General features: G+C 48.4%; 1 protein-coding gene across 1 annotated transcript in view; it reads right to left on the minus strand.

The window, feature by feature from the left end:
• TMEM71 (transmembrane protein 71) overlaps positions 1-22,398 on the minus strand; it is a 160,771-nt gene that overhangs the window by 19,522 nt on the left and 118,851 nt on the right. The window contains exons 7-8 of the mRNA XM_069220774.1: positions 19,799-19,897; positions 3,004-3,189 (exon numbers count right to left, since the gene is read on the minus strand). Of these exons, the coding sequence (XP_069076875.1) occupies positions 3,004-3,189; positions 19,799-19,897 (285 nt within the window). The remainder of the gene's footprint in view (positions 1-3,003; positions 3,190-19,798; positions 19,898-22,398) is intronic.

Genomic DNA, 22,398 nt, shown 5'->3' on the forward strand with positions numbered 1-22,398 from the left:
AGTAACCCATTGTCTACCAATTACCATTCAGCTGCTGACAATTTTCAAACCCATATTTTATCTGTTGCCTCCGTAGTGTCTGCCACTGCACCTAAAACTCAATGGGGACAAAACAAAGTCCTCATACTTGGAAGACCTCTCTTCAGTTGGACTTCTAGATGGTAGCCCCTTGAGTAAGGCCTGGCCCGATTCCCACTCCTTCAGATGGGAACCTTGGTGCACGATTTGATTGTCACCTGTTTCTTCTATCATATACTGCTTTGTGCGGTTCTTGATCTGAAAAGCGTACTTCATAAATTTTCACCTGGACTAATAGTTGTTCTGAAGAAGGCACAACACTGGTTAGCTACTAAATGTGCTAAAACTAGTCAACTACAATGCTGATAGGTCATCCAGTAGAACAGATTAAGTTTGAAGATTGACCATAACATTAATTTTTATTGTTCCTTAACAGGTTAACAAACTGGGACTGTTGCTCAGTTTATACCATGGTTTTTAGTATATCCTTTGTGTTGATTCCAGGCCTATACATATTCTTGCGTTTGTTTTTGAATCCACATGTTAATGAACACATCAATATAGGAGATCCCCAGATTGTTAGCGTGACACAATAGCACCTGGCAAACCCCTTTAGTAGTGGAATCAATATGTCTAAATATGACTATGGTTTCTTATTTTAAGGATGAGTGATGATTTGGAGTGTGACACTCTATGGATTAATAGCCCCTACGAAAAGATGTGTGGGAGAAATCAGTCAGTGTTAAATACACTAACCCATACAAGGAATATTGTGGTGGGCATTACTATGAACTATTATAACTATTAATCATCTCTTTTAGTGTGTTTCTCCCTTAGCTGGGTCAGGATAAGGAATAATATTCTATCATTTACAGCCTATCTACTGTGTGGGTTTATGTCAACACCGTTTTGAAAGATTTCATATTGGAAACTTGGAAAATGTTGCCTTTGGTCCTGCTAAACTTGATATATTCTGAAACAAGCTGTGGCCCTGCCCATGCCTTTTCTTGATTTAGGCACACTGACCAAGCCCTTCTGGGTCACGTTCTATCTTCACCACATCCTTCAGTATTAGACCAACCCCTTGACAGCTTCATGCTGTGCAATACACCACCATGCTATTGCAGAGGGACTCAACCCCTACCTGGTTAATGTTTGCTACCTATATGCCACTAAGCAGAGTTATGCATGCCAACCATCCTGGCGGCTGAACCAACAGGACTGTGAAATTCCCTGGCTCTGTCAAAGAAGGTGCCCAAGGAAGAGTCCCAATGGCCTACGGCTTTTGCCCTGATACCATTGCGCTGCCAGAACCACTAGAGCACCCAGTTAAACTCATAAGCCTGGTAAAGCCGTCCCCCCATTTCATCCCTGATGCCACTGCTGATGAAAGAACTGCCCTTCTTGCAAACATAATCTTACATAGATGGTACTGCTCCTGCAGAACTGACTCTTTGAGTGACTCGCCTTCATTTTGTGTTGACACACTTCCATTGCCTTATTTGCTGTGATAGTGCCTAGCAGCCCAAGCAACTCCCCTAATGGCAGAAGAGCACTTGTACACTTTCTACCTGGCCAGGGGGAGGTCACTGCAGCCACTGGCTTGAGCATCAGGCCACTCATGACAGATGCAGAGGTGCTGCACGTCAGTATGTATCCCTGGGGTAAGTGAGTCGCTGGAGAAGAGAAGTGGAATCACTTGGCACCTGGCCATTGCTCTCAAACCTTTTGACACATGCTCATACTTGTCTGTATATTGTACATTAATTTGTGCATTTCATGCATCAGAGCCATCAGCACCTCGAAGCAAATTTTGCATGTTAACACATAAAAGCAAGCATCAGGAATAGTCTTTCATGCCTCCAGCGTGGTACATCCCTGTACAACAGTGACTGTTGCATTTGCCCCCTGAGAAGTCATGTGAATGCCAAGGTGACGATCAGTGCCAGACAGCATGCATGTACATCCAAGGTGGTGCTCAGTGCCAGAGACCACCACACATGCTGTTTCAGCTATGAACACCGTAAATGCTACTACACTGCACTTACCTTCTGCGTGAGGGCAGTCACTTGAGGGCAGTCTTCTACAGTTCGTTAGGCTCGCACACACCGGCTGGACCAAGATCAGGAAGTCCTAGCAGACAGGGGGCTCACCATGATTCTGCTAAAGAATTATGATGTACTACACTGTCCTGTCTGTGGTTTCTGGACCTACTGTTACTGGCACACACCTAGCAGTAGTTGTTCCTGAGGTTTGTGAGAACCTGCACTCTCATGTGCAGTGGTCAACAGATGTCTTTGTCCTCACCAACTATGTCACATGCAAAAGTTCCCTGGAGGGCAGGTGTGCCTTGATTGTGGTTGAATATGGATTTCTTTGCCTCTTGATACTTTCCCCTCCTATGTTGCCTCATGCAGGTAAACAGGCAAAAAGCCATCTCTCGTGTAGCCTGACCCTCCAGATGTTGAATAGGCGACGTGTGTGAATTACACTTCCTGTAAAGCAACAGCTGAAGGGGCCGGACTCATTGCTCCACCCCACTTGTGCTGTCCTCAGGACTAATGAAAATGTGAATCCATGAAACAATGACTGAAGGAGCCAGACCAAAACCTCTCCTATTTTCCTTCATGAGATGAGCTCTGGCAAACAGCTAACGCTGTGTCATGCCAGACCTAAAAGAGAGTAGAAACAGAAATTTTGCTGGAGCCCCGCGGATTCGAGGGATGTAATATGAGTGAAAGTTTTGAAAAACACCTGTACTGAGTATATTGTATGTCAAAGAAGAGTTATGGTTCCTTACAGACCGATATGCGTTCACAAAGTTCCTCCTTCACTTGCTACATCATTATTATGTCGAGGGGTAGGAATGGTGCCTTGTCACCTACTCAAAAGAAATCCTAGTATCGCCTCCACCAATTCTGAAACATGTCTCCCCAATCCATCCTAGGAGGGAAATAACTAAAGAAATAATAACTGGTGACCTACCAAAATCTCTCAGATTTCTTTCACAGAAGTATCCAGGCATTGCATTGTGAACCTTCGGAGATAGAGCAAGGCGCGCTTTTATTGGGCTTAGGACTGCCAGATGCCTGGGAGATCGTGTGGCATTAAAGACTAGTCTTCTGTTGCGTGATGTCCACCGTCCTTGACCATGCGAAAACTCACAATTATCTGCAGGAGAGAGTCAAATTATTATGCTAAGGTCCTCAAATCGCACTTTCTGAAAATGCATTCCACGTAATGGCTTGGAGGCCATTTTAACATAGGGTAATACTTAATGCTGTTTTCCTGATATTTGTCTAAAATATAAAAAAAGATAACGACTTGCAAAGATAGCTTTGTGAACACATACATAAATGTGGGGAGGGGCTATAATAAAACTGTTGTAGGACTCTGCTGAAGATACAAGAGGTGGCATAACATGTGGCAACGGGGCAACGTTTAGTCATCAGCAGTGGGGCACAGATTATTGATCACTGGTGATAGAGGTGCCGGCGTGGTCATCTGTGTAGTGAGACCTATACTGGCCTTTTTCTCCCTTCAAGGGCTTCCCATGCTTCCCTATCTTGTCCGCATAGCTCTTTGGGGCTGATTCGGCATACTGTCATTCTTGCAAATCCTTGGGTTATCAGACCTGTGACATGGTGGGAGTGGTGCCTGTTGTTGCAAATGAGTATCTGACATAGGTCCAGGACAGCCAGATCCATGCCAGAAAAGAAACATTTAAATGCAACCACTTTGCCTACTCATTGGTACATATGTTGTACACACAGAAACACCACTGTTGCCGTAAGAGGTTATGTACAGCAACTCATTTTCTCTTAGTTTAAGCCAGCAGGATGAGAAATATGCTAATCGATTAAATGTGTATTGGGGTGCAGGTCACTAGTTAGAGTCTCAGCAAATCCAAATTTAGCCTTTCATCCTTTTGATGTTGGTAAATAAGAGTAGCGTTAAATTGGGTAATAGTAAAACCTGTTATTTACATTACATAGAAAGAGCAGAAGTGTGGGATTATGGGGGTCATTCCTACCCTGGCGGTCCGAGACCGCCATGGTAGGGGACGGAGGAAGCACCGCCAACAGGCTGGCGGTGCTTCTGGGGCTATTCTGACCGTGGCAGTAAAGCCGCGGTCAGAAAAGGGAAGCCGGCGGTTTCCCACCGGCTTCCCGCTGCCACTGTGAATCCTCCACGGCGGCGCTGCAAGCAGCGCCGCTATGGGGATTCCGACCCCCTTCCCGCCAGCCTAGTTCTGGCGGTTTTCACCGCCAGAACCTGGCTGGCGGGAACGGGTGTCGTGGGGCCCCTGCAGTGCCCATGCCACTGGCATGGGCACTGCAGGGGCCCCCTAACAGGGCCCCACATTGATTTTCAGTGTCTGCTTGGCAGACACTGAAAATCGCGACGGGTGCAACTGCACCCGTCGCACACCAGCAACTCCGCCGGCTCCATTCGGAGCCGGCTTCCTCGTTGCTGGTGCTTTCCTGCTGGCCGGGCGGGCGGCCTTTTGGCGGTCGCCCGCCAGCCCAGCGGGAAAGTCAGAATGACCGCCGCGGTCTTTTGACCGCGGTACCGTCTTCTGGCGGTTCCCGCCAGGCAGGCGACGACCGCCGCCCGCCAAGGTAGGAATGACCGCCTATGTGTTGTACAACAACAAATCATGATGATTTTTATTATTAATATTGGTATCAATGGTATTGTTATTATGAACAATAATAAGAAAGAATGAAAATAATGTTATTCACATCACTTAGAAATGGCAGAAGTGCAGTGTGAAATTAAGTGCTGTAAAAACAATGACGAGGATGATGACTATTATTTTTATTATTATAATTATTATAAACCCTATTATTCATATCAAGCAGAAACAGCAGGAGTGTAGATCGGAATTAACTGCTGTAAAAAATATTATCATTATTATTAGTAGTGGTAATATTAATATAATAATGATAACATTAATATATTTAAAAATAATTGTAGGAAAATGGCTCCCTGTTGCAGTTATCCCCCACTTTATGCCTGATATTGATGCTGACTTGACTAAGAAGTGTGCTGGGACCCTGCTAACCAGACCCCAGCACCAGTGTTCTTTCACAAAAAATTTACCATTGTTTCCGCAACTGGCACACCACTGGCACCCAGATAAGTCCCTTGTAAAAGGTACCAGTGGTACAAAGGACCCTGTGACCAGGGAAGGTCCCTACGGGCTGCATCATGTGTTGTGCCACCCTAAGGGACCCCTCCCCTAGCACATGCACACTGCCAGTGCAAATTGTATGTGTAGGTGAGGAGAAAAAGGCAAAGTCGACATGGCATCCCCCTCAGGGTGCCATGCCCACAACCCACTGCCTGTGGCATAGGTAGGTCACCCCTCTAGCAGGCCTTACAACCGTAAGGCAGGGTGCACTATACTACAGGTGAGGGTATAGCTGCATGAGCACTATGCCCCTACAGTATCTAAGTCATTACTTAGACATTGTAAGTGCAGGGTAGCCATATTAAGTATATGGTCTGGGAGTTTGTCAAAACAAACTCCACAGTTCCATAATGGCTACACTGAATACTGGGAAGTTTGGTATCAAACTTCTCAGAATAATAAACCCAGACTGTTGCCAGAGCTGGATTTATTAAAAAATACTCACAGCGGGCATCTTAGAGATGCCCCCTATATTTTACCCAATCCTTCAGTGCAGGACTGACAGGTCTGTGCCAGCCTGCCACTGAGACGAGTTTCTGACCCCATGGGGTGAGAGCCTTTGTGCTCTCTGAGGCCAGAAACAAAGGCTGCACTGGGTGAAGGTGCTTCACACCTCACCCTGCAGGAACTGTAACACCTAGCTTTGAGCCTGAAAGGCTCAGGCTTCATGTTACAATGCCCCAGGGCACTCCAGCTAGTGGAGATGCCCGCCCCCCCCCGGACACAGCCACCACTTTTGGCGGCAAGTCTGGAGGAGATATTGAGAAAAACAAGGAGGAGTCACCCTCCAGCCAGGACAGCCCCTAAGGTGTTCTGTGCTGAGTTGACCCCTGCCTTAGGAAATCCTCCATCTTGTTTTGGAGGATTCCCCCCAATAGGATTAGGGATGTGCCCCCCGCCCCACAGGGAGGAGGCACAAAGAGAGTGTAGTCACCCTCAAGGACAGTAGCCATTGGCTACTGCCCACAGACCTAAACACCCCCCTAAATTGAGTATTTAGGGGCGACCCAGAACCCAGGAAACCAGATTCCTGCAACCTGAAACAAGAAGAAGGACTGCTGACCTGAAAGCCCCACAGAGACGACGGAGACGACAACTGACTTGGCCCCAGCATTACCGGTCTGTCTCCAGACTCAGAGAACCTGCACAGTGACCAGCGACCTCTGAGGACTCAAAGGACTGACCTGCACCCAAAGGACCAAGAAACTCCAGTGGACAGCGGCTCTGTCCAAACCTACAACAAAGAAACCATCTTTTAAGAGACTCAAGCCTCACTCCCGAAGCGCGAGTCTCAACACTCTGCACCTGACCCCCAGGTCTCTCCATTGATTCCTATCTACAACCCGACACCTACTTTTCACACTGCACCCGGCCGCCCCTGTGCCGCTGAGGGTGTATTTTGTGTGCCTGTTTGGGACCCCCCCAGTTCTCTACAAAACCCCCCTGGTCTGCTCCTCGAGGATGCAGGTACTTACCTGCCAGCAGACTGGAACCGGAGCACCCCTGTTCTCCATAGGCACCTATGTTATTTGGGCCTTACTTTGACCTCTGCACCTGACCGGCCCTGAGTTGCTGGTGCTGTGTGTTTGGGGTTGACTTTAGCCTCCAACGGGGGCTGCCTATGCCCAGGAGACTGAACTTGTAAGTGCTTTACTTACCTGAGAAACTAACCAATACTTACCTCCACTTTTAAAATAGCTTATTGCCATTTTTGCCAGAACTGTGTAAATTACTGTTTTAATTCAAAGTTCCATACTTACCTGTGTGAAGTACCTTACAATTTATGTACTTACCTAAATTCTGAATCTTGTGGTTCTAAAATAAATTAAGAAAATAATATTTTTCTATATAAAAACCTATCGGCCTGGAGTTAAGTCTTTGAGTGTGTGTTCTCATTTATTGCCTGTGTGTGTACAACAAATGCTTAACACTACCCTCTGATAAGCCTACAGCTTGACCACACTACCACAAAATAGAGCATTAGTATTATCTATTATTGCCACTATCAACCTCTAAGGGGAACCCTTGGACTCTGTGCACACTATCTCTCACTTTTAGATAGTATATACAGAGCCAACTTCCTACAATAATACATTATTATTACTTTGTTTTTATACAGCACTTAATCACATACTTCTGCTGTTATTATTATTAATATTATTATGTGATATTGTGCAGAAGATCCAGCAATTCCTGTATAAAATCCTCTCTATTTTTTATTAGACATGCGACATCTTTAGCCACCTGTAATTAGAAAATGCCATAGCTGGTCAGCTACAATAACCTGTTATACCTGAGACGTGACATCACTGTGCCTGCTGCAAGAGCCAGAAGGCAACGTGAAAGATTGGTCATGGAGCAGAATTACAGCTGCAAAAGGCAAGAGAATTATCTTTTTAGGTTGTCTTATCTGTTGTACCACTAACACAAAGGAGACATTTATGGCAGCATGTTTTATTTTCGCACATTTATAGATCTATACATGAAGGTAGGAGCCTCTGTATATTTTACCACCCATGCCGAAATACAGCCGTTTTAGAAAGTGGAGAATATAAAGTTAATCTGAGATTGCTTTAGTACATGGAATTAATTGAAATGCCAGGGGTAGTGGAAATGACATCAAACTCCCTTATGCCCTCACTTTCACTCACACACATACACATGCACAAAAATGCACTCTAATATAGACTCTCTCGCACACACACTCTCCCCCACAAGCACGCAGACAACATACATTTAAAAGCATTTGTTTACTTACCTCAGCTGCCATGGAAGGGCATATTCTAGCTAATTGTACTCCATTTTATTACACTAATAGTAAATAATATATTATTCACTATTAGTGTAATAAAAATGACAGAAACCAAAGAGAATAGAGTCCCGACTGACATCTATAAGGATGAGCCACCCCTGTGTTCCTGGCACTGAATGTGCCACCTCTCAAAGCCAGGGGTCGCAAAGGCATTGCCAGGGGTAGAAAGGGTAAGTCAGAGGTTGCACCTGCGTCCCCTAGCAACCCCTAAATTACATCAATGCTCTAGGACCATGTAATTCTGCACAGGATTCCAGGCAGCGCAAATTGAAGCAGCTAAAAACCATTGCAAGTCAAATCAGCTGTAGCCACCTTTTCAGGTCTGTCTTCACAGCCCAGCTGTCTGCATCTGTTTTGTAACCAATTCTTTAAAATCTACAGAGAGGGTCCCATCTGAAAGAGTCCCTCTCTCTCCCACCTCATGCAAATGTATCATTCCACCCTGTAAGCAGTGCTTGCACTGCAATGTATGAGGGACTATTTTACATCTCAAAAGTATAGTTGAATCATTTAATGTTTTGGTCATGCTGAAATAAACCATACCTATCAGCTTTGTCAGTGTTTATTCTCTCTGTTCTTATATGTGAATCCTTGCGGTACAGGGAAAGGGGAAGAGAACATAAGGTACACTAAGCCCTGAAGCAATTACATTTTAGGGTAGTGAGTCTCAATTCAAGACCCCATTCCTAATATATATTTCAGTCCTGGGATAGGCAGATCCTCTGAAACCAAGAAAGATGATTTGTACATATTGAAACAGCTGACCTTCCCTTAGTCATCTCAATATATTAAGATTACAGGATTTTGATGTTCTGAAGCCTGCTGGGAACATTTACTCTGACTCAAGGGATGGTGTGGTTGTTTCAAATGGGTAGTAGATGCGAGCAACCGAAAGTGGCTTTTGAGATGATAAAGTTTGAGACACTGACCTCTTTGGCACAGGGGACTCTAAATTGGTGGGACAGTGGGGAAGGAGAGTATAAAGTCCACGGAAAGGGGTGAGTAGATGTGATAGTCTTGGATTAGTGAAAGTGGAAAAAAGCATCATTTCAGCCCTGGCTCAACAAATGTTTACATATCTCATGTCTGAAGCACTGTAGGTGATCACTAAAAATATCATAGTTTCAGATTTTAACAAAGCTGAAGCACGAGAGAACTTGAGACCTTGGGTCCTCGCACTAAAATCTTCTGTCATCCTGTACTTTACAATTCAATCAAGATACCACAGGAGTGGTCTAGTTTTCAGTTTCAAGTGAAGATTAAGTGCTATATTTGTGCCACGGAGTCATCTGCCAATCCATGGAGACATTTATGCACCCGAATATGGATTTTAAAGGATGTTCTTGCTTTGATATACAGTCCCCGTAGAACACAAAGTATCACAGTGTGTGCCATGGAGAGAATGAGATAAAGGCCTAATTAAGAGTTTGGAGGACAGGAAAGACCGTCTGGCAAACTTATGACAGGGTGGACGCCGCCTTCGTGGCGACCACCCCGTCAGATTAATTAAGAGTTTCCTGCTAGGTCGGCAGGTGGAAACCTCAGTTTTCACCCACCGGCCTGGTGGGAAACAGGCTACAGCATTGTCTAGACTCGTAATCAAGCCGGCGGCAATGCTGTAGCCCACAGGGTGCACCAGCACCCTCGCAATGTTCACAAAGCAGACAGTGAACATTGCAACAGTGCTGGGCAGGGTGACCCCTGCACTGCCCATACCAAGTCCATGGCCAGTTCAGGGGCCCCACTGTGGCCCCGTACACCTGTTCTCCGCCAGCCTTTCCAAGGCAGTGTTACCGCCATGAAAAGGCTGGTAGAGAACAAAGTCATAAACCGCAGGGCAGCACTGCAGGCAGCACTGCCCTGGCGGATTATGATCTCCGCCACTGCCAGGCCACCAGAACCATGAATCCTGGTGGTGCTGGCAGTTTCCTGGTGGTCTGACTGCCAGGGTTTTAATGTGACGGTCAGACTGCCACAATAGCGGCTGTCCTGCCTGCCACCGTGAGTGTGGTGGTCCGAACACCACCACACTCGTATTGAGGCACATAGGCCCTCATTACAACCCTGGCGGTCGGTGTTAAAGCAGCGGTAATACCGCCAACAGGCTGGCGAAAAAAAAAATGGGATTACGACAATGGCAGAAACCGCCAACATAGACAGCCACTTTAACACTCCGACCGCCACGGCGGTAGAAACAAACAGCGCGGTGGACACCGCCAACAGACAGGCAGGCGGGAAACAATATAACGCCCACCCTATCACAACACTGCTATCCGCCACCTTTTCCGGGGCGGAACCAACACAAATAAAAACACAGCGGAAACAGTACACAGAAGGGAAAACACTCACCTCTCCACACCCCACAAGGAACCAAGACGCCATGGAGTCCGAATTGCAGATCCTGCCGGCGATGGTCTTCCTGCGCGTCTATCAGGAGCTCCAACGACGGCTGCGATGACCACGGTGAGTACTGCACCTACAACACAGGGGAGGGGGGAGGGAAAAGAGAGTGACACACACGCAACACGCAACACCCTCACCCCCAACACCATACACACAAATACATGCTGCAACATAACATATACACCGCCCCAACCCCCCTGGAAGAACGCAAGGACAAAAGGAAATGATTGTAACGAGTGTAATCAATAAAAATCCATTAGTCAAAAGTCAAAATCCAGTATATACAAATATGTACACCAACTACACAAGTCCGGATAGTGCACCAATCATTGTCCGTGGACCACTGGCCCAAAATGCATGGGCGAGGCCCACACATGATACCTGACTCCAAACGGAGAGAACACTGGAGGGGCATCACATAGAAAATACACAGGCACCTCAGGGGGAGGGGGAGGGGGAGCACCTCAGACTGATGAACGCACGACGCCACTGCTCCACAAGGGGGCTCCATGCCCATTGATGTATCCTGGCGAGTGCAAAGCCACAGTCTCTCAAGTCTTTTCAGTGAGTGGTTTGCCCACTGCTTTATCCTGGGGAGTGCAAGGCCACAGTCTCTCAAGTCTTTTCAGTGGGTGGTTTGCCCACTGCTTTATCCTGGGGAGTGCAAAGCCACAGTCTCTAAAGTGGATAACAGTCTCCACTGGTTCTGGAGGGGGCTTTGTGCCCAGAGTGCTTCATCCTGCCAAGGACTGAGGTAGTGGATGCCTTTCTCCACTGGTTCTGGAGGGGGCTTTGTGCCCAGAATGCTTTATCCTGCCAAGGACTGAGGTAGTGGATGCCTTTCTCCACTGGTTCTGGAGGGGGCTTTGTGCCCAGAGTGCTTCATCCTGCCAAGGACTGAGGTAGTGGATGCCTTTTTCCACTGGTTCTGGAGGGGGCCTGGTGCCCAGAGTGCTCCACGTGCAGTGTGGCCGGTACAATTCCCTCACCTGGGTGTGTGTGCCACGAGATTGCCGAGGTACAGGTAGCATGATACGCCATGGAGGCAGCGACATACCCCACACTGCTGCGGCTTCGCATTCCACCTGCAGGTGACAACTGTGATGAGAGTGATGCTTCATGGAAGCTGCCCAGGGTCCTGGAACTCACCACCAGCCTCGGACGACTGAGCACTGGGGATGGTAGCCATGTCTGCGGTGGTGCCACTGGCCGATGATGTCGCGGGCCGCTGGCGGTGATTGCGGCGGTGTCAGTCACGGCGGTGCTTGCGGCGGTGGCAGTCGCGGCGGTGCTGGCTGTGGGGTCTGTGGCGGCAGAGCTGGCTGCGGGATCTGTGGTGGAAGTGCTGGCTGCGGGCTCTGTGGAGGCGGAGCTGGCTGCGGGCTCTGTGGCCGCGGAGCTGGCTGCGGGGTCTGTGGCGGCGGTGCTGGCTGCGGGGTCTGTGGCGGCGGTGCTGGCTGCAGGGTCTGTGGCGGCGGTGCTGGCGGCGGGGTCTGTGGCGGTGGAGGTGGCAGTGTTCTCCGCTGTACAGGTTGGCGTCGACGTGGACAGAAGGTGTGACACTGGTCCCTCAGTTGGTGCCACCATGCCCTCTCCTGACCTGCCCTTCAGTTTTTGGCCCTTTCCCACATTTGATGGTGGCGCAGCTGTCTTGCCACTATCCCCTTTCATTTTCCCTGACCCTTTGGTGGCAGGTGTTTTCGGCTTCTCTCTCAAGGATGTGGGCACCTTTTTCACCTTGGGGGGTGGCAGAATGTCCTTGCCCTCGCTCCGTGGCACACTGGCAGCCCTGATGGTTGGCACACTCCATGACCCCGCAGTTGCTGGCACCACTGTGCCTGGGGATGTGGTGGCTGAGGTGCTAGGGTGGGACCTGGAAAGCCTGGCCCTAGGGGAAGGACGGGGGGGAGGTGTAGGGAAGAGGCCAATATTAACCAGGAAACGTTTTTTAGACACACTGGGACGGGTAGATGGAGGGGGTTTGGGAGTGGAGGTAGAGGTAGTGGTTGTAGGAGGTGTACATCTGCTGAATTTGGGTGAAGGTGCATGTGCTGGAGGCTGTTGTGAGGTGGATGGCTGTTGGGTGGGTGTGTGCCTGCGTTTGTGTACTTTGGGAGGAGGGCTCACAGACACACTGGGAGAGGACACAGGGGATGTGTGAATGGTAGTGGGGGTGCTGAGTGCACGTGAACGGTGTGTGGTGATGGACGTGCTGTTGATGGAGGTAGTGGCTGAGGATGTAGTGCATGCAGGTGTGAGTGGAGACGAGACTGGGAGGGAGGAGGGAGACGTGGAGGAGGGGGACACAGTGGAGGCAGTGGATGTTGGTATGTGTGCATGGGTATGATGCTTGTGTGAGTGCCTGTGGGATGTGTGGTGCTTATGTTTGCCTGAGCCACCCTTGTGTGTTGAGGTGTGTGCATGCTGGTCTGATGGTGTGCTTGGGATAGGCTGAGGTACAGGGGATTGGGTCTGGGTGGAGGAAGTTGGAGGGGGAGAGGCTGGACACAGGGACAATGGCTGCCATCAGTGCTGAGGCCCGAGCCTGAAATGCTCTCTGTTGGGCTGCCTGGCCAGAATGAATGCCCTCTAGGTATGCATTTGTTTGTTGCAAATGCCTCTCAACACCCTGGATGGCATTCAGAATGGCAGACTGCCCAACAGTGAGTGATCTCAGGAGGTCAATAGCCTCCTCACTGAGGGCAGCAGGGCTGACTGGGGCAGGACCTGAGGTGCCTAGGGCGAAGGAGATGCCCACCCTCCTGGGTGAGCGGGCACAGGACACACGCTGAGGGGCTGCTGGGAGGCCGGTGCTGGTAGGGGGGGTGGCGGCTGTACCTGCTGTCTGCTCCTGTCCCTGCTGAGGAACTCCCCTCGCCCTCTGTCCCACTGGTGGCTTCAGACTCCGTTGTTTCGCCCTCCAGGGCCAAGTGGAATGCAGCTCCCTCCTGCTCCGGTGCCAATGCTCCTCCGCCTGATGATGCTAATGCACACAAGAACAGGGAGACCAGAAAAAAAGGGGGGAAAGACAAAAGAAAGACATGTTCAGCGCATGAAACACCACTACAGTTGGCGGACACTACAGACACAGCAGCCCTCTGCACTACGCCATGCACTTATAGTTCCTAGAATAATCACATGCCCACAGTGCTTAATTTGTAAATTAAGAGGTGCCGGTGCTCAAAGCCCTTCTCTTAAACACGAGGCTGCTGTAATTAAATCTACCAGCACTGAATACTGAGGCAGCATAATCCTGAAGCCATCTCGGGCCTCTTCAATCCATTTACGGCCACCCATGCTCCTTCAGCTCATCCTGCAACTTTCTACTTTCTCCCTTTATGACGCTTTTTAGTTTTTCCTTCTTCAGTCTTTCACATATGTGTCTTTTGCTCACAGCAAATGCTTGAGGCATAAGAATAAGCCCCGGCCCTCACAAATAAGTGCCGGTGCTCAGCACCGGAAACAACAAGCACAAATTAAGCACTGCATGCCCATGGGGTACAAGGCCTAAGCCCGATTGCTGCACACATGGAAGTCACAGGAGCCTGACTAGGTGTGGATGGCACTAACCACTAGTGGGGTTGGGGTGCCACTGAGCCTGTCTCACAAGGGACCTTGCCTACCAAGCTCGCCATGGCCTAGGGGAACCCACTAACCACCTCCCCCACCCAGACACCTCGTAATGCGCGCAGAGTCAGCTGAATGAGAGTTTACTCACCCCCTTGTGGCTGCTGTGATGCCCTCAAGTGCCCATCCAACTCCAGATACGCCACCGCCAGGATCCGGAACATCAGGGGGGTCATGGTGCGACGGGCACATCTCCAACGTTGGGAGACCATCCCCAGCTGGGCCTCCGCCTTCTTCTTGCTCCAGCGGTGAAGGTCCTCCCATCTTTTCCGGAATTGGATGCTCCGTCTGTGGTGGACCCCCAGGGTCCGGACGTCCTTGGCGATGGCACGCCAAATAGCCTTCTTCTGGTGGGCGCTGACCTAGAGGAATAGTACAGGGGAAAAGGAAAATCTTTACCCATCCGGACCGTCATACTCATTGGCCCACATTCCCACCCTTGCCCTGACGCACATACACTCACCGTCCGCACATGCAGGCCTGAGTCCTCCCCCCATTTATCTTCCATCCACACCACTCCAAACAGGCATTGCCCATGCAGCATGCTCACTCTGTACTCACCTGTTTGTCTGGAAGACCGTACAGTTGTGTGTACTGGGGGAGGACCCCATCCACTAGTTTCTCCAACTCCTCCGAAGTGAAGGCAGGGGCCCTTTCCCCAGACACATGAGCCATTGTTGCTTTTAGACTGAGATCACAGCAGCACTTGCAGTGTAGGTCCTCTCCTGTTGAAGGTCAGGTATCAAGTGAGTGAACAGACAGAAAATGGCGGTCACATCCGCGGCGGTGCGTACCGTCGCCACCAGCGTACATTGTCATTGGCTCCTCGGACCCATAGGGTCCAATGTTAACCAATGCAGGATAGCGCTGCGGTCTTCGACCGCCTACCGCGCCAATATACAACGCCAGCGCAGTTACCTCATATCCCCTTGTCCCACCTTACAGGTCAGGCAGCCGCTATTTCAGGAGGCCACATGGCATTAATATTAACTGCGTCACACCAATTTAGGCCTTGAATACACACAGTAACAGGCACATTGCAGATTAATAAATGTGTGCAAATGACATGTTGTGATACCTCAGTGTTGCCTGACTCTCTGCTCGCTGTTCTCCTCCATGGGGCACGTCTGCTGGGGCAGGTGATGAGATAGCAGCATCCTCCGGTGTACAGACCGCTGGTGGACCTGTCGACAATGGAAGAGAGACGCGTAATTGTCACCTACAGACTTGATCGTGCAACAATCCATGAACTGTGTACCCAGTTGAAGCCAGACCTGATGCCAGCTATCCGCCATCCCACAGGAATGCCCCCTCTAGTGCAGGTCCTGTCAGTACTCCATTTCCTGGCAAGTGGTCTCTTTCAAACTACAGTGGCCATTGCATCAGGGATGTCCCAGCCAATGTTGTCTAACATGTTGTCCAGAGTGTTGTCTGCCCTGCTGAAACACATGCGCAGCTACATTGTGTTCCCTCAGGTGGAGGATTTGCCCACAGTGAAAGGTGACTTCTGTGCCCTGGGACATATCCCCAACATCATAGGTGCCATTGATGGAACACATGTGGCCTTGGTACCCCCCGCAGGAGTGAACAGGTGTACAGAAACCGGAAGAGCTACCATTCTATGAATGCGCAGATGGTGTGTTTGGCCGACCAGTACATCTCCCATGTGAATGCCAAATTTCCTGGCTCAGTGCATGACGCTTACATTCTGAGGAATAGCAGCATCCCTTATGTGATGGGGCAACTCCAGAGGCACAGTGTGTGGCTAATAGGTGAGGACAAGGACCCTATACAGTGTGAATAGTTTTCTGGGTATGGGGTTGTCCCTACGGGTTAGTGTGTGTCTAACACTTGTCCCTCGATATTTGCAGGTGACTCTGTTTAACCCCAACCTGTCATGGCTACTGACCCCAGTGAGAAATCCCAAGACAAGGGCAGAGGAACGCTACAATGAGGCACATGGGCGAACTAGGAGAGTGACTGAACGCACCTTCGGCCTCCTGAAGGCCAGGTTCCGGTGCCTCCATATGACAGGTGGTTCTCTCTACTACTCACCAAAGAAGGTGTATCAGATCATCGTTGCCTGCTGTATGCTGCACAACCTGGCTTTGCGACGGCAGGTGCCTTTTCTGCAGGAGGATGGTCCAGCTGGTGGTCTTGTGGCAGCTGTGGAGCCTGTGGACAGTGAAGAAGAGGAGGCAGAAGAAGAGGATATGGACAACAGAAACAACATAATCATGCAATACTTCCAGTGAGTCACAGGTAAGAAGATGTCACTGCCTCCCACATCTCATACTATTGTTGGAGATAGCATAAGTCTGTCATTTTCACTCAGTGTATGGATCCTGGCTTGTCACTTTGCCTTTCCATTTCACAGATGTGGGTCCCATTTTGTGCCTTCTGCTATATTGCCTCCAGCCCTACAGCTGTGTTACATCAGTATGTGAACAATTAAATTGACATTGCTATATTCCATGGTTATTGCAATTACACATTTGTGAAAGCACAGACTGACTCCAGATTGTTTTGTGATTGAAGTGTGCTTATTTCTGGGCAAATACGTGGAGGGGGTTGTAAAATGGGCAGGGGGGATGGTGGAGGAATGTCCATGGCAGAGTCCAGTCTATTTGTTTCACAGGTGCATTGTCCAAAGGGGCATAGGAAGTGGAGCAATAGTGGAGAAATGGCAGTTGAAGGAATGACAGGGTGACAAAGTGGGACAGAAGGGTGACATTCAGGGGGGGGTCTCATTTCCTGGCAGGGGTCTTGGCAATGTTCTCTGTCTTGTTCCTGGATCTCAGGGACCGTTTGCGGGGTGGTTCTCCATCTGCAGGGGGTGGGGTGCTGGTGTTGTGTTCCTGTGGCGGTGCCTCCTGTCCACTAGCGCCGGCGGAGGTGGAGGGCTGTTCATCGTCCAGGCTAGTGTCAGGGGCCCCTTGTTGTGCCACAGTGTCCCTCCTGGTGTTGACAAGGTCTTGCAGCACCCCCACAATGGTGACCAGGGTGTTGTTAATGGACTTCAGGTCCTCCCTGATCCCAAGGTAGTGTTCCTCCTGCAGCCGCTGGGTCTCCTGAAACTTGGCAAAGCACCGTTGCCATCATCTCCTGGGAATGATGGTAAGCTCCCATGATGTTGGAGAGGGCCTCGTGGAAAGTGGGTTCCCTGGGCCTGTCCTCCCCCTGTCGCACAGCAGTCTTCCTAGTTTCCCTGTTTTCCTGAGCCTCTGTCCCCTGAACTGTGTGCCCACTGCCACTGCCCCCATGTCCCTGATTGTCCTGGGTTAGTGGGTTTGCCTGGGTTCCCTGTAGTGGTGGACACACTGCTGATTGATGTGTCCTGGGGACAGAGGGATGGGCCCGCTGGGTGGGTGCTGTGCTGGTCTTTCCTGAGGAGGGAGGCTCTTTGGTGGCTTGGGCCAGTGTCAGGGGAACCGACTGTCCCGAGGTCCCTGATGGGCCGGGCTGGTCATCTTGATCCAGTTGTGCAGAGCTGCTGTCATCACTGTGGGTCTCTTCTGTGAGGGGACTGGACATGTCTGGTACCTCCTGTCCAGTGACGTTGGGTTGGGGTCCTGCAGGGGTGTAAAGGCATGATTATTGCATCTGTGTGTGCCATCACGTGCAATGGGTGAGTGACCCTGTACTCCAGTGCTTGCATTCTTGTCTCGGTCCTTGTGTGATATTTGGGTTGGGGTCTGGGTGGGTATCTGCAGTGGACATGCTTTGGTGATGGGTGTCCATGCTTTGGTGCTGCATACAGGGCTTGGTGTTGGGATGGGTGGGTTGTGATAGTGGGGCATATGTGAAGTGTTGGAGTGATAGGGATGAAGGTGAGGGTGGGAGTATGTGTGTGATGGCATGCAGGTAGGGTGGGGGATATAATAGTAAAGCTTTGACTTACCAGAGTTGAGTCCTCCTGCTACTCCTGCGAGGCCCTAAGGATGCATTATTGCCAAGACCTGCTCCTCCCATGTTGTTAATTGTGGGGGAGGAGATGGGGGTCCACCGCCAGTCCTCTGTACAGCAATCGGGTGTCTGGAGACCACGGAACGCACCTTCCCCCGTAGGTCGTGCCACCTCTTCCTGATGTCATCCCTAGTTCTTGGATGCTGTCCCACTGCGTTGACCCTGTCGACGATTCTGAGCCATAGCTCCATCTTCCTTGCAATGGAGGTGTGCTGCACCCGTGATCCGAATAGCTGTGGCTCTACCCGGACGATTTCCTCCACCATGACCCTGAGCTCCTCCTCAGAGAACCTGGGGTGTTGTTGAGGTGCCATGATGTGGTGTGGGTGATGTGTGAGGTGGCGTGTTTGAGGGGATGTGTTGTTGTGTGTTGCTTGAGGTGCGTGGATGTTGTGCAAGTGATGGTGTTGGGTGTCTGTGGATGCTGGTGTTGTTCATGGTGGTGTCTCTCTCGGGCGTGGTATCAGAATTCTGGTAGTAAGGGTTTGTGGGTGATGTGGGTGTGTGTTTTATATTGGATTGGGTGTGTGGGTGTGGTGTGTGTATGTGTATCAGGTGTGTGTATTTTGAATTGTCCAATGTGGTTGTATTTTCTAAATGTGTGTGTATTTTGAGCGCGGCGGTGTGTACCGCCAATGGAATACCGGGGTTGAAAGACCGCCACGTGGATTCGTGGGTCGTGATAGTATGGGCGTATTCCTGTTGGCGTGACGGTGTCGGTTTTGTTATCGGCAGTTTATCACTGATCTTTGGTGTGGTGGACTTGTGTGGGTGTCTGTATTATGGCGGATTCCGAGCTGTGGGTAGTAATAGCTGTTGCGGAATTCTGCGGGCGCAGCAGTATGTTGGCGGTCTTCTGCACCACGCTAAGTGGCATTTACCGCCAGGGTTATAATGAGGGCCATAGTGTCTGTTCTGCAGGTGAGTGAGAGTTCTGAAGGCGAGCGACGGTGATACATAGGAAGTTGTTCTGTTTAAGACATTGATCTATTTTCTGTGGTTAGGGGGTTTCTGGGCATCCATGAGGGTGGAGACTGTGTTCAGGGTGTTTGGGACAGGCATAAAAAGAAAGTGTGACTGAGGTGAGAAAGTAGGGGGTGTTCTGGGCCTGAGCCCTTTAAAAGCAGTAAAACAGCACCAAACACCAGCTGTATTTATATTCGTCTGTCTTTTGCTCTGAATATCTGAATGCAGATGTAATAGGTGTCGTATTGAAAAGCAGGGATGTATGAAAGGCGAGAAGGTTGGGTGTGCTCCTGTTGACATTGTGTTTAAGTGAGGCAACAGGATTACGTGGCCAAACTTTTGGACAGCCTACACTTCGGTGGCTAGTTGGACCTTCGGTGACAGGGGGTTTGCAAATTTACTGCATGACTGGAATGCAGGATACTCCTGCTTTGCTTGTGTTTGGAGCTACGTACATGAGTAATCGGCAAAATATCTTAAATAAGTGCCTGTACTGTAAGCTCACAATTCTGTACTGAATGGTAGCTGTTAGGAAACAGTCCAACATAGAGTACTGCACTAAACATCAATTAAACCTAAGTCCAGCCATGTATACATTTAAGAAGCTACAACCAAATTATCCAACAGAAGGCTGATCTATTGAAGGTTTTCTAGATAAATACTTAGAACATAGTCTACTGCTGTTTTGCATGTACACCGATATGCTGATATCATGAAAATAATTAAAAGTAAGATCCTAATCACAGGGTCAGTAGCAAAATAGACAAAACACATAACAAAATATTAGCAATATAAGGCAAAACTCGTACCTCCATTTACCATTAGAAACCCCCCATAGGAAACACGTCTTCTTAAATGCTCTGGCCTCTGATCACTTCTGTGCTCTTTCTCAAAAGAAGTGCTGTGTCCTGCTTTAAAAAAACAAATACAGGTACACGTTTCATGCCGGAGGAATAAGCCTTGTTGTTGAGTACAGAATTTAATCACAAGGTTATAACAAGAGAAGCACTGCAAAATATATGATGCTTGCAACGGTTGGATAACCAGATTTTGCTTGAATACTGGTGTGAGTGGCTGGTTTCCACCTATAAGGATTTGGCTGCTATATTATTCACACAAATCACTATTGGTGCTCAACTCCTAATGAACTCCTGTTTTTTATTGTCTAACTTGCTGTAATTCTTACTTTTTTCCAGATTGTGTTGACAGAATTTACTGTACATACTGTAGCGCCCTGAAAATGTATGTAGTGAGGAATATTGATTTTCCTGCTTTCTGCACTAGCTTATCCCATTGTTCGAAAATTCAAGCAGTCCCATCCTACCAACAAGCATTTACAATGCCAGTAGGTCTGGTGGATAAATGAAATTGCCTTTTGTGTAATTGATGGGTTTCGGCACTCAATAAGTCATCATACATGCGCTCTGTCATTATCTGTGCACCCATGCACCCATTCATCAATCCACTCACTCATATTTGCATTCCCTCTCTAACAAACACACAAACTCAACAACATATGCGAGCTAAATTAAAAGAATACAACTGCAAAAAAGAAAACATGCTGTCATCTAAACACATGCTTGCAATAACAAAACTAAATGGAGCCATGGATGTGTGGCTTGCAAAGGTATTGTAAATCGCCTATTGTTTTAAAGCTGAGGCATAGCCTCCACATTTAGAACCACCTTGTTGGCGATCTTGGAATGGTAAAACAATGGCACTTTAAGGACAACAGCCTTCCATAATGGCCTTCTTGTTTACAGGAACTTGCCGGGGGCTTTGTGAGATGCGGCACACTACAGATTAAATCAGGGGCAAGCAAACTTCCTGTTAGCACTGTCTGGAGAGCTGTAATATCCTCTCCAGAAATGTTAAAATAAAAAGAGGAGAAGCAAATAAATGAAAGGGGATCTATAAAGGACAAATGTCAAAACTACAGGAATAGCCAGCCAGCCTTGACATTTAAGCATACTAATTTTCAGGTCTCTGTCCAGAAAATGTCACAATTCACAGAGGAAGAGAGCCAATGACTGATGTGGACTGAACAATTACCCCATAGAGCTGACTGTCATAGATGCTATCAGATTTGAAGATATTCACTGTGGAACATGTCTTAAAGGAAGAAGTAGAGGACTGCAGAGAAAACTTCTAGATGTGTCATTTAAAATCATTGCGTCCAAACGGGCTGAACATTACTGACAACACCACCTGAATAATGCATATCTCAAGAGATCTTAGGACTGCATTGATTCCATTTTCCAAATGGAATCTTTACTTTTGATGCGTTTTGTAAATTCAGCAGTATCCACTATACAGATTCTGAGCAAACAATCTTGTACTCTTACTTCTTTCCTGGATATTACATTTCTTACTGACTCATTGTACCCTATTGGAACTGGATTTTCCTTGGTTCCCTGGCTGGCTGTTGTGTTCTTGTGGTCCATCATTCCTTCATCTTCAAGTATATATATATATATATATATATATATATATATATATACATCAAAAACTAGATGTCCTCAATGAAAGCGCGCTCCCAACTGGTTACAATAAGGGTTTTGAAAACAAAGCCAGCAACTCACAGTGACTCCTTGAAGCATTTTCATTTTTTCTGGCCTTTAGTAGTAAAGTCATCTCTGGACACGTGTTTCCGGGTAGATCCCATCATCAGCAGAGAAAATATGAAAAGTATTCCACCCTCGTGGGTGCAGCCAGTGCTGGATGTAATTCAGACAATCTCTTTAAAAGCACCGAGTGCGAGGCTCTTCAGCTAGTTTGATTAATTGCAGGCACCTGATGAATCCAATAAAATACCAGTCCTGCCCCTGTGGGCCTCTGTATTGGCAAGTGCACACTAGTTATAGTAGTCCTGCAAAATCGTATTCCCCAAGTGGGTTGCTAGAGCCAAACACGAAAAAATGAAAAACAAAGTGCATAACCTATGTATGCAAGTTCACAGTAAAATTGTCGGTTTTGCTAAAAATATCCCAACCATGTTGTTCAAATGTGACCATGAATCTAGTCACAACGACCTGCTCCGATGTGCAGTGGGCGCTTTCCCGGCTGGACAAGCCGGTTATAAACAGCAAAAACGAGATGTCCTCAATGAAAGCGCGCTCCCAACTGGTTACAATAAGGGTTTTGAAAACAAAGCCAGCAACTCATGGTGAGTCCTTGAAGCATTTTCATTTTTTCTGGCCTTTAGTAGTATATATATACGTTTTTTTGTGAAAAGACCTAAGGTTACAGGGATGTTATAGTTAGGAAATAGAATTAAAAAACCATTGAAATTCACTTTTATAAAACAAAGGTTGCAGAGATGTTATAGTTAGGCTCACATTTTAAATGTACCAAACCATAGGAGTCGCCTATTATAGTTATCTCAAGTAACTATAACTCATGCCCTAAG

Source organism: Pleurodeles waltl, chromosome 2_2 (genome assembly GCF_031143425.1).
Source record: "Pleurodeles waltl isolate 20211129_DDA chromosome 2_2, aPleWal1.hap1.20221129, whole genome shotgun sequence".
NCBI classification, from domain to species: domain Eukaryota; kingdom Metazoa; phylum Chordata; class Amphibia; order Caudata; family Salamandridae; genus Pleurodeles; species Pleurodeles waltl.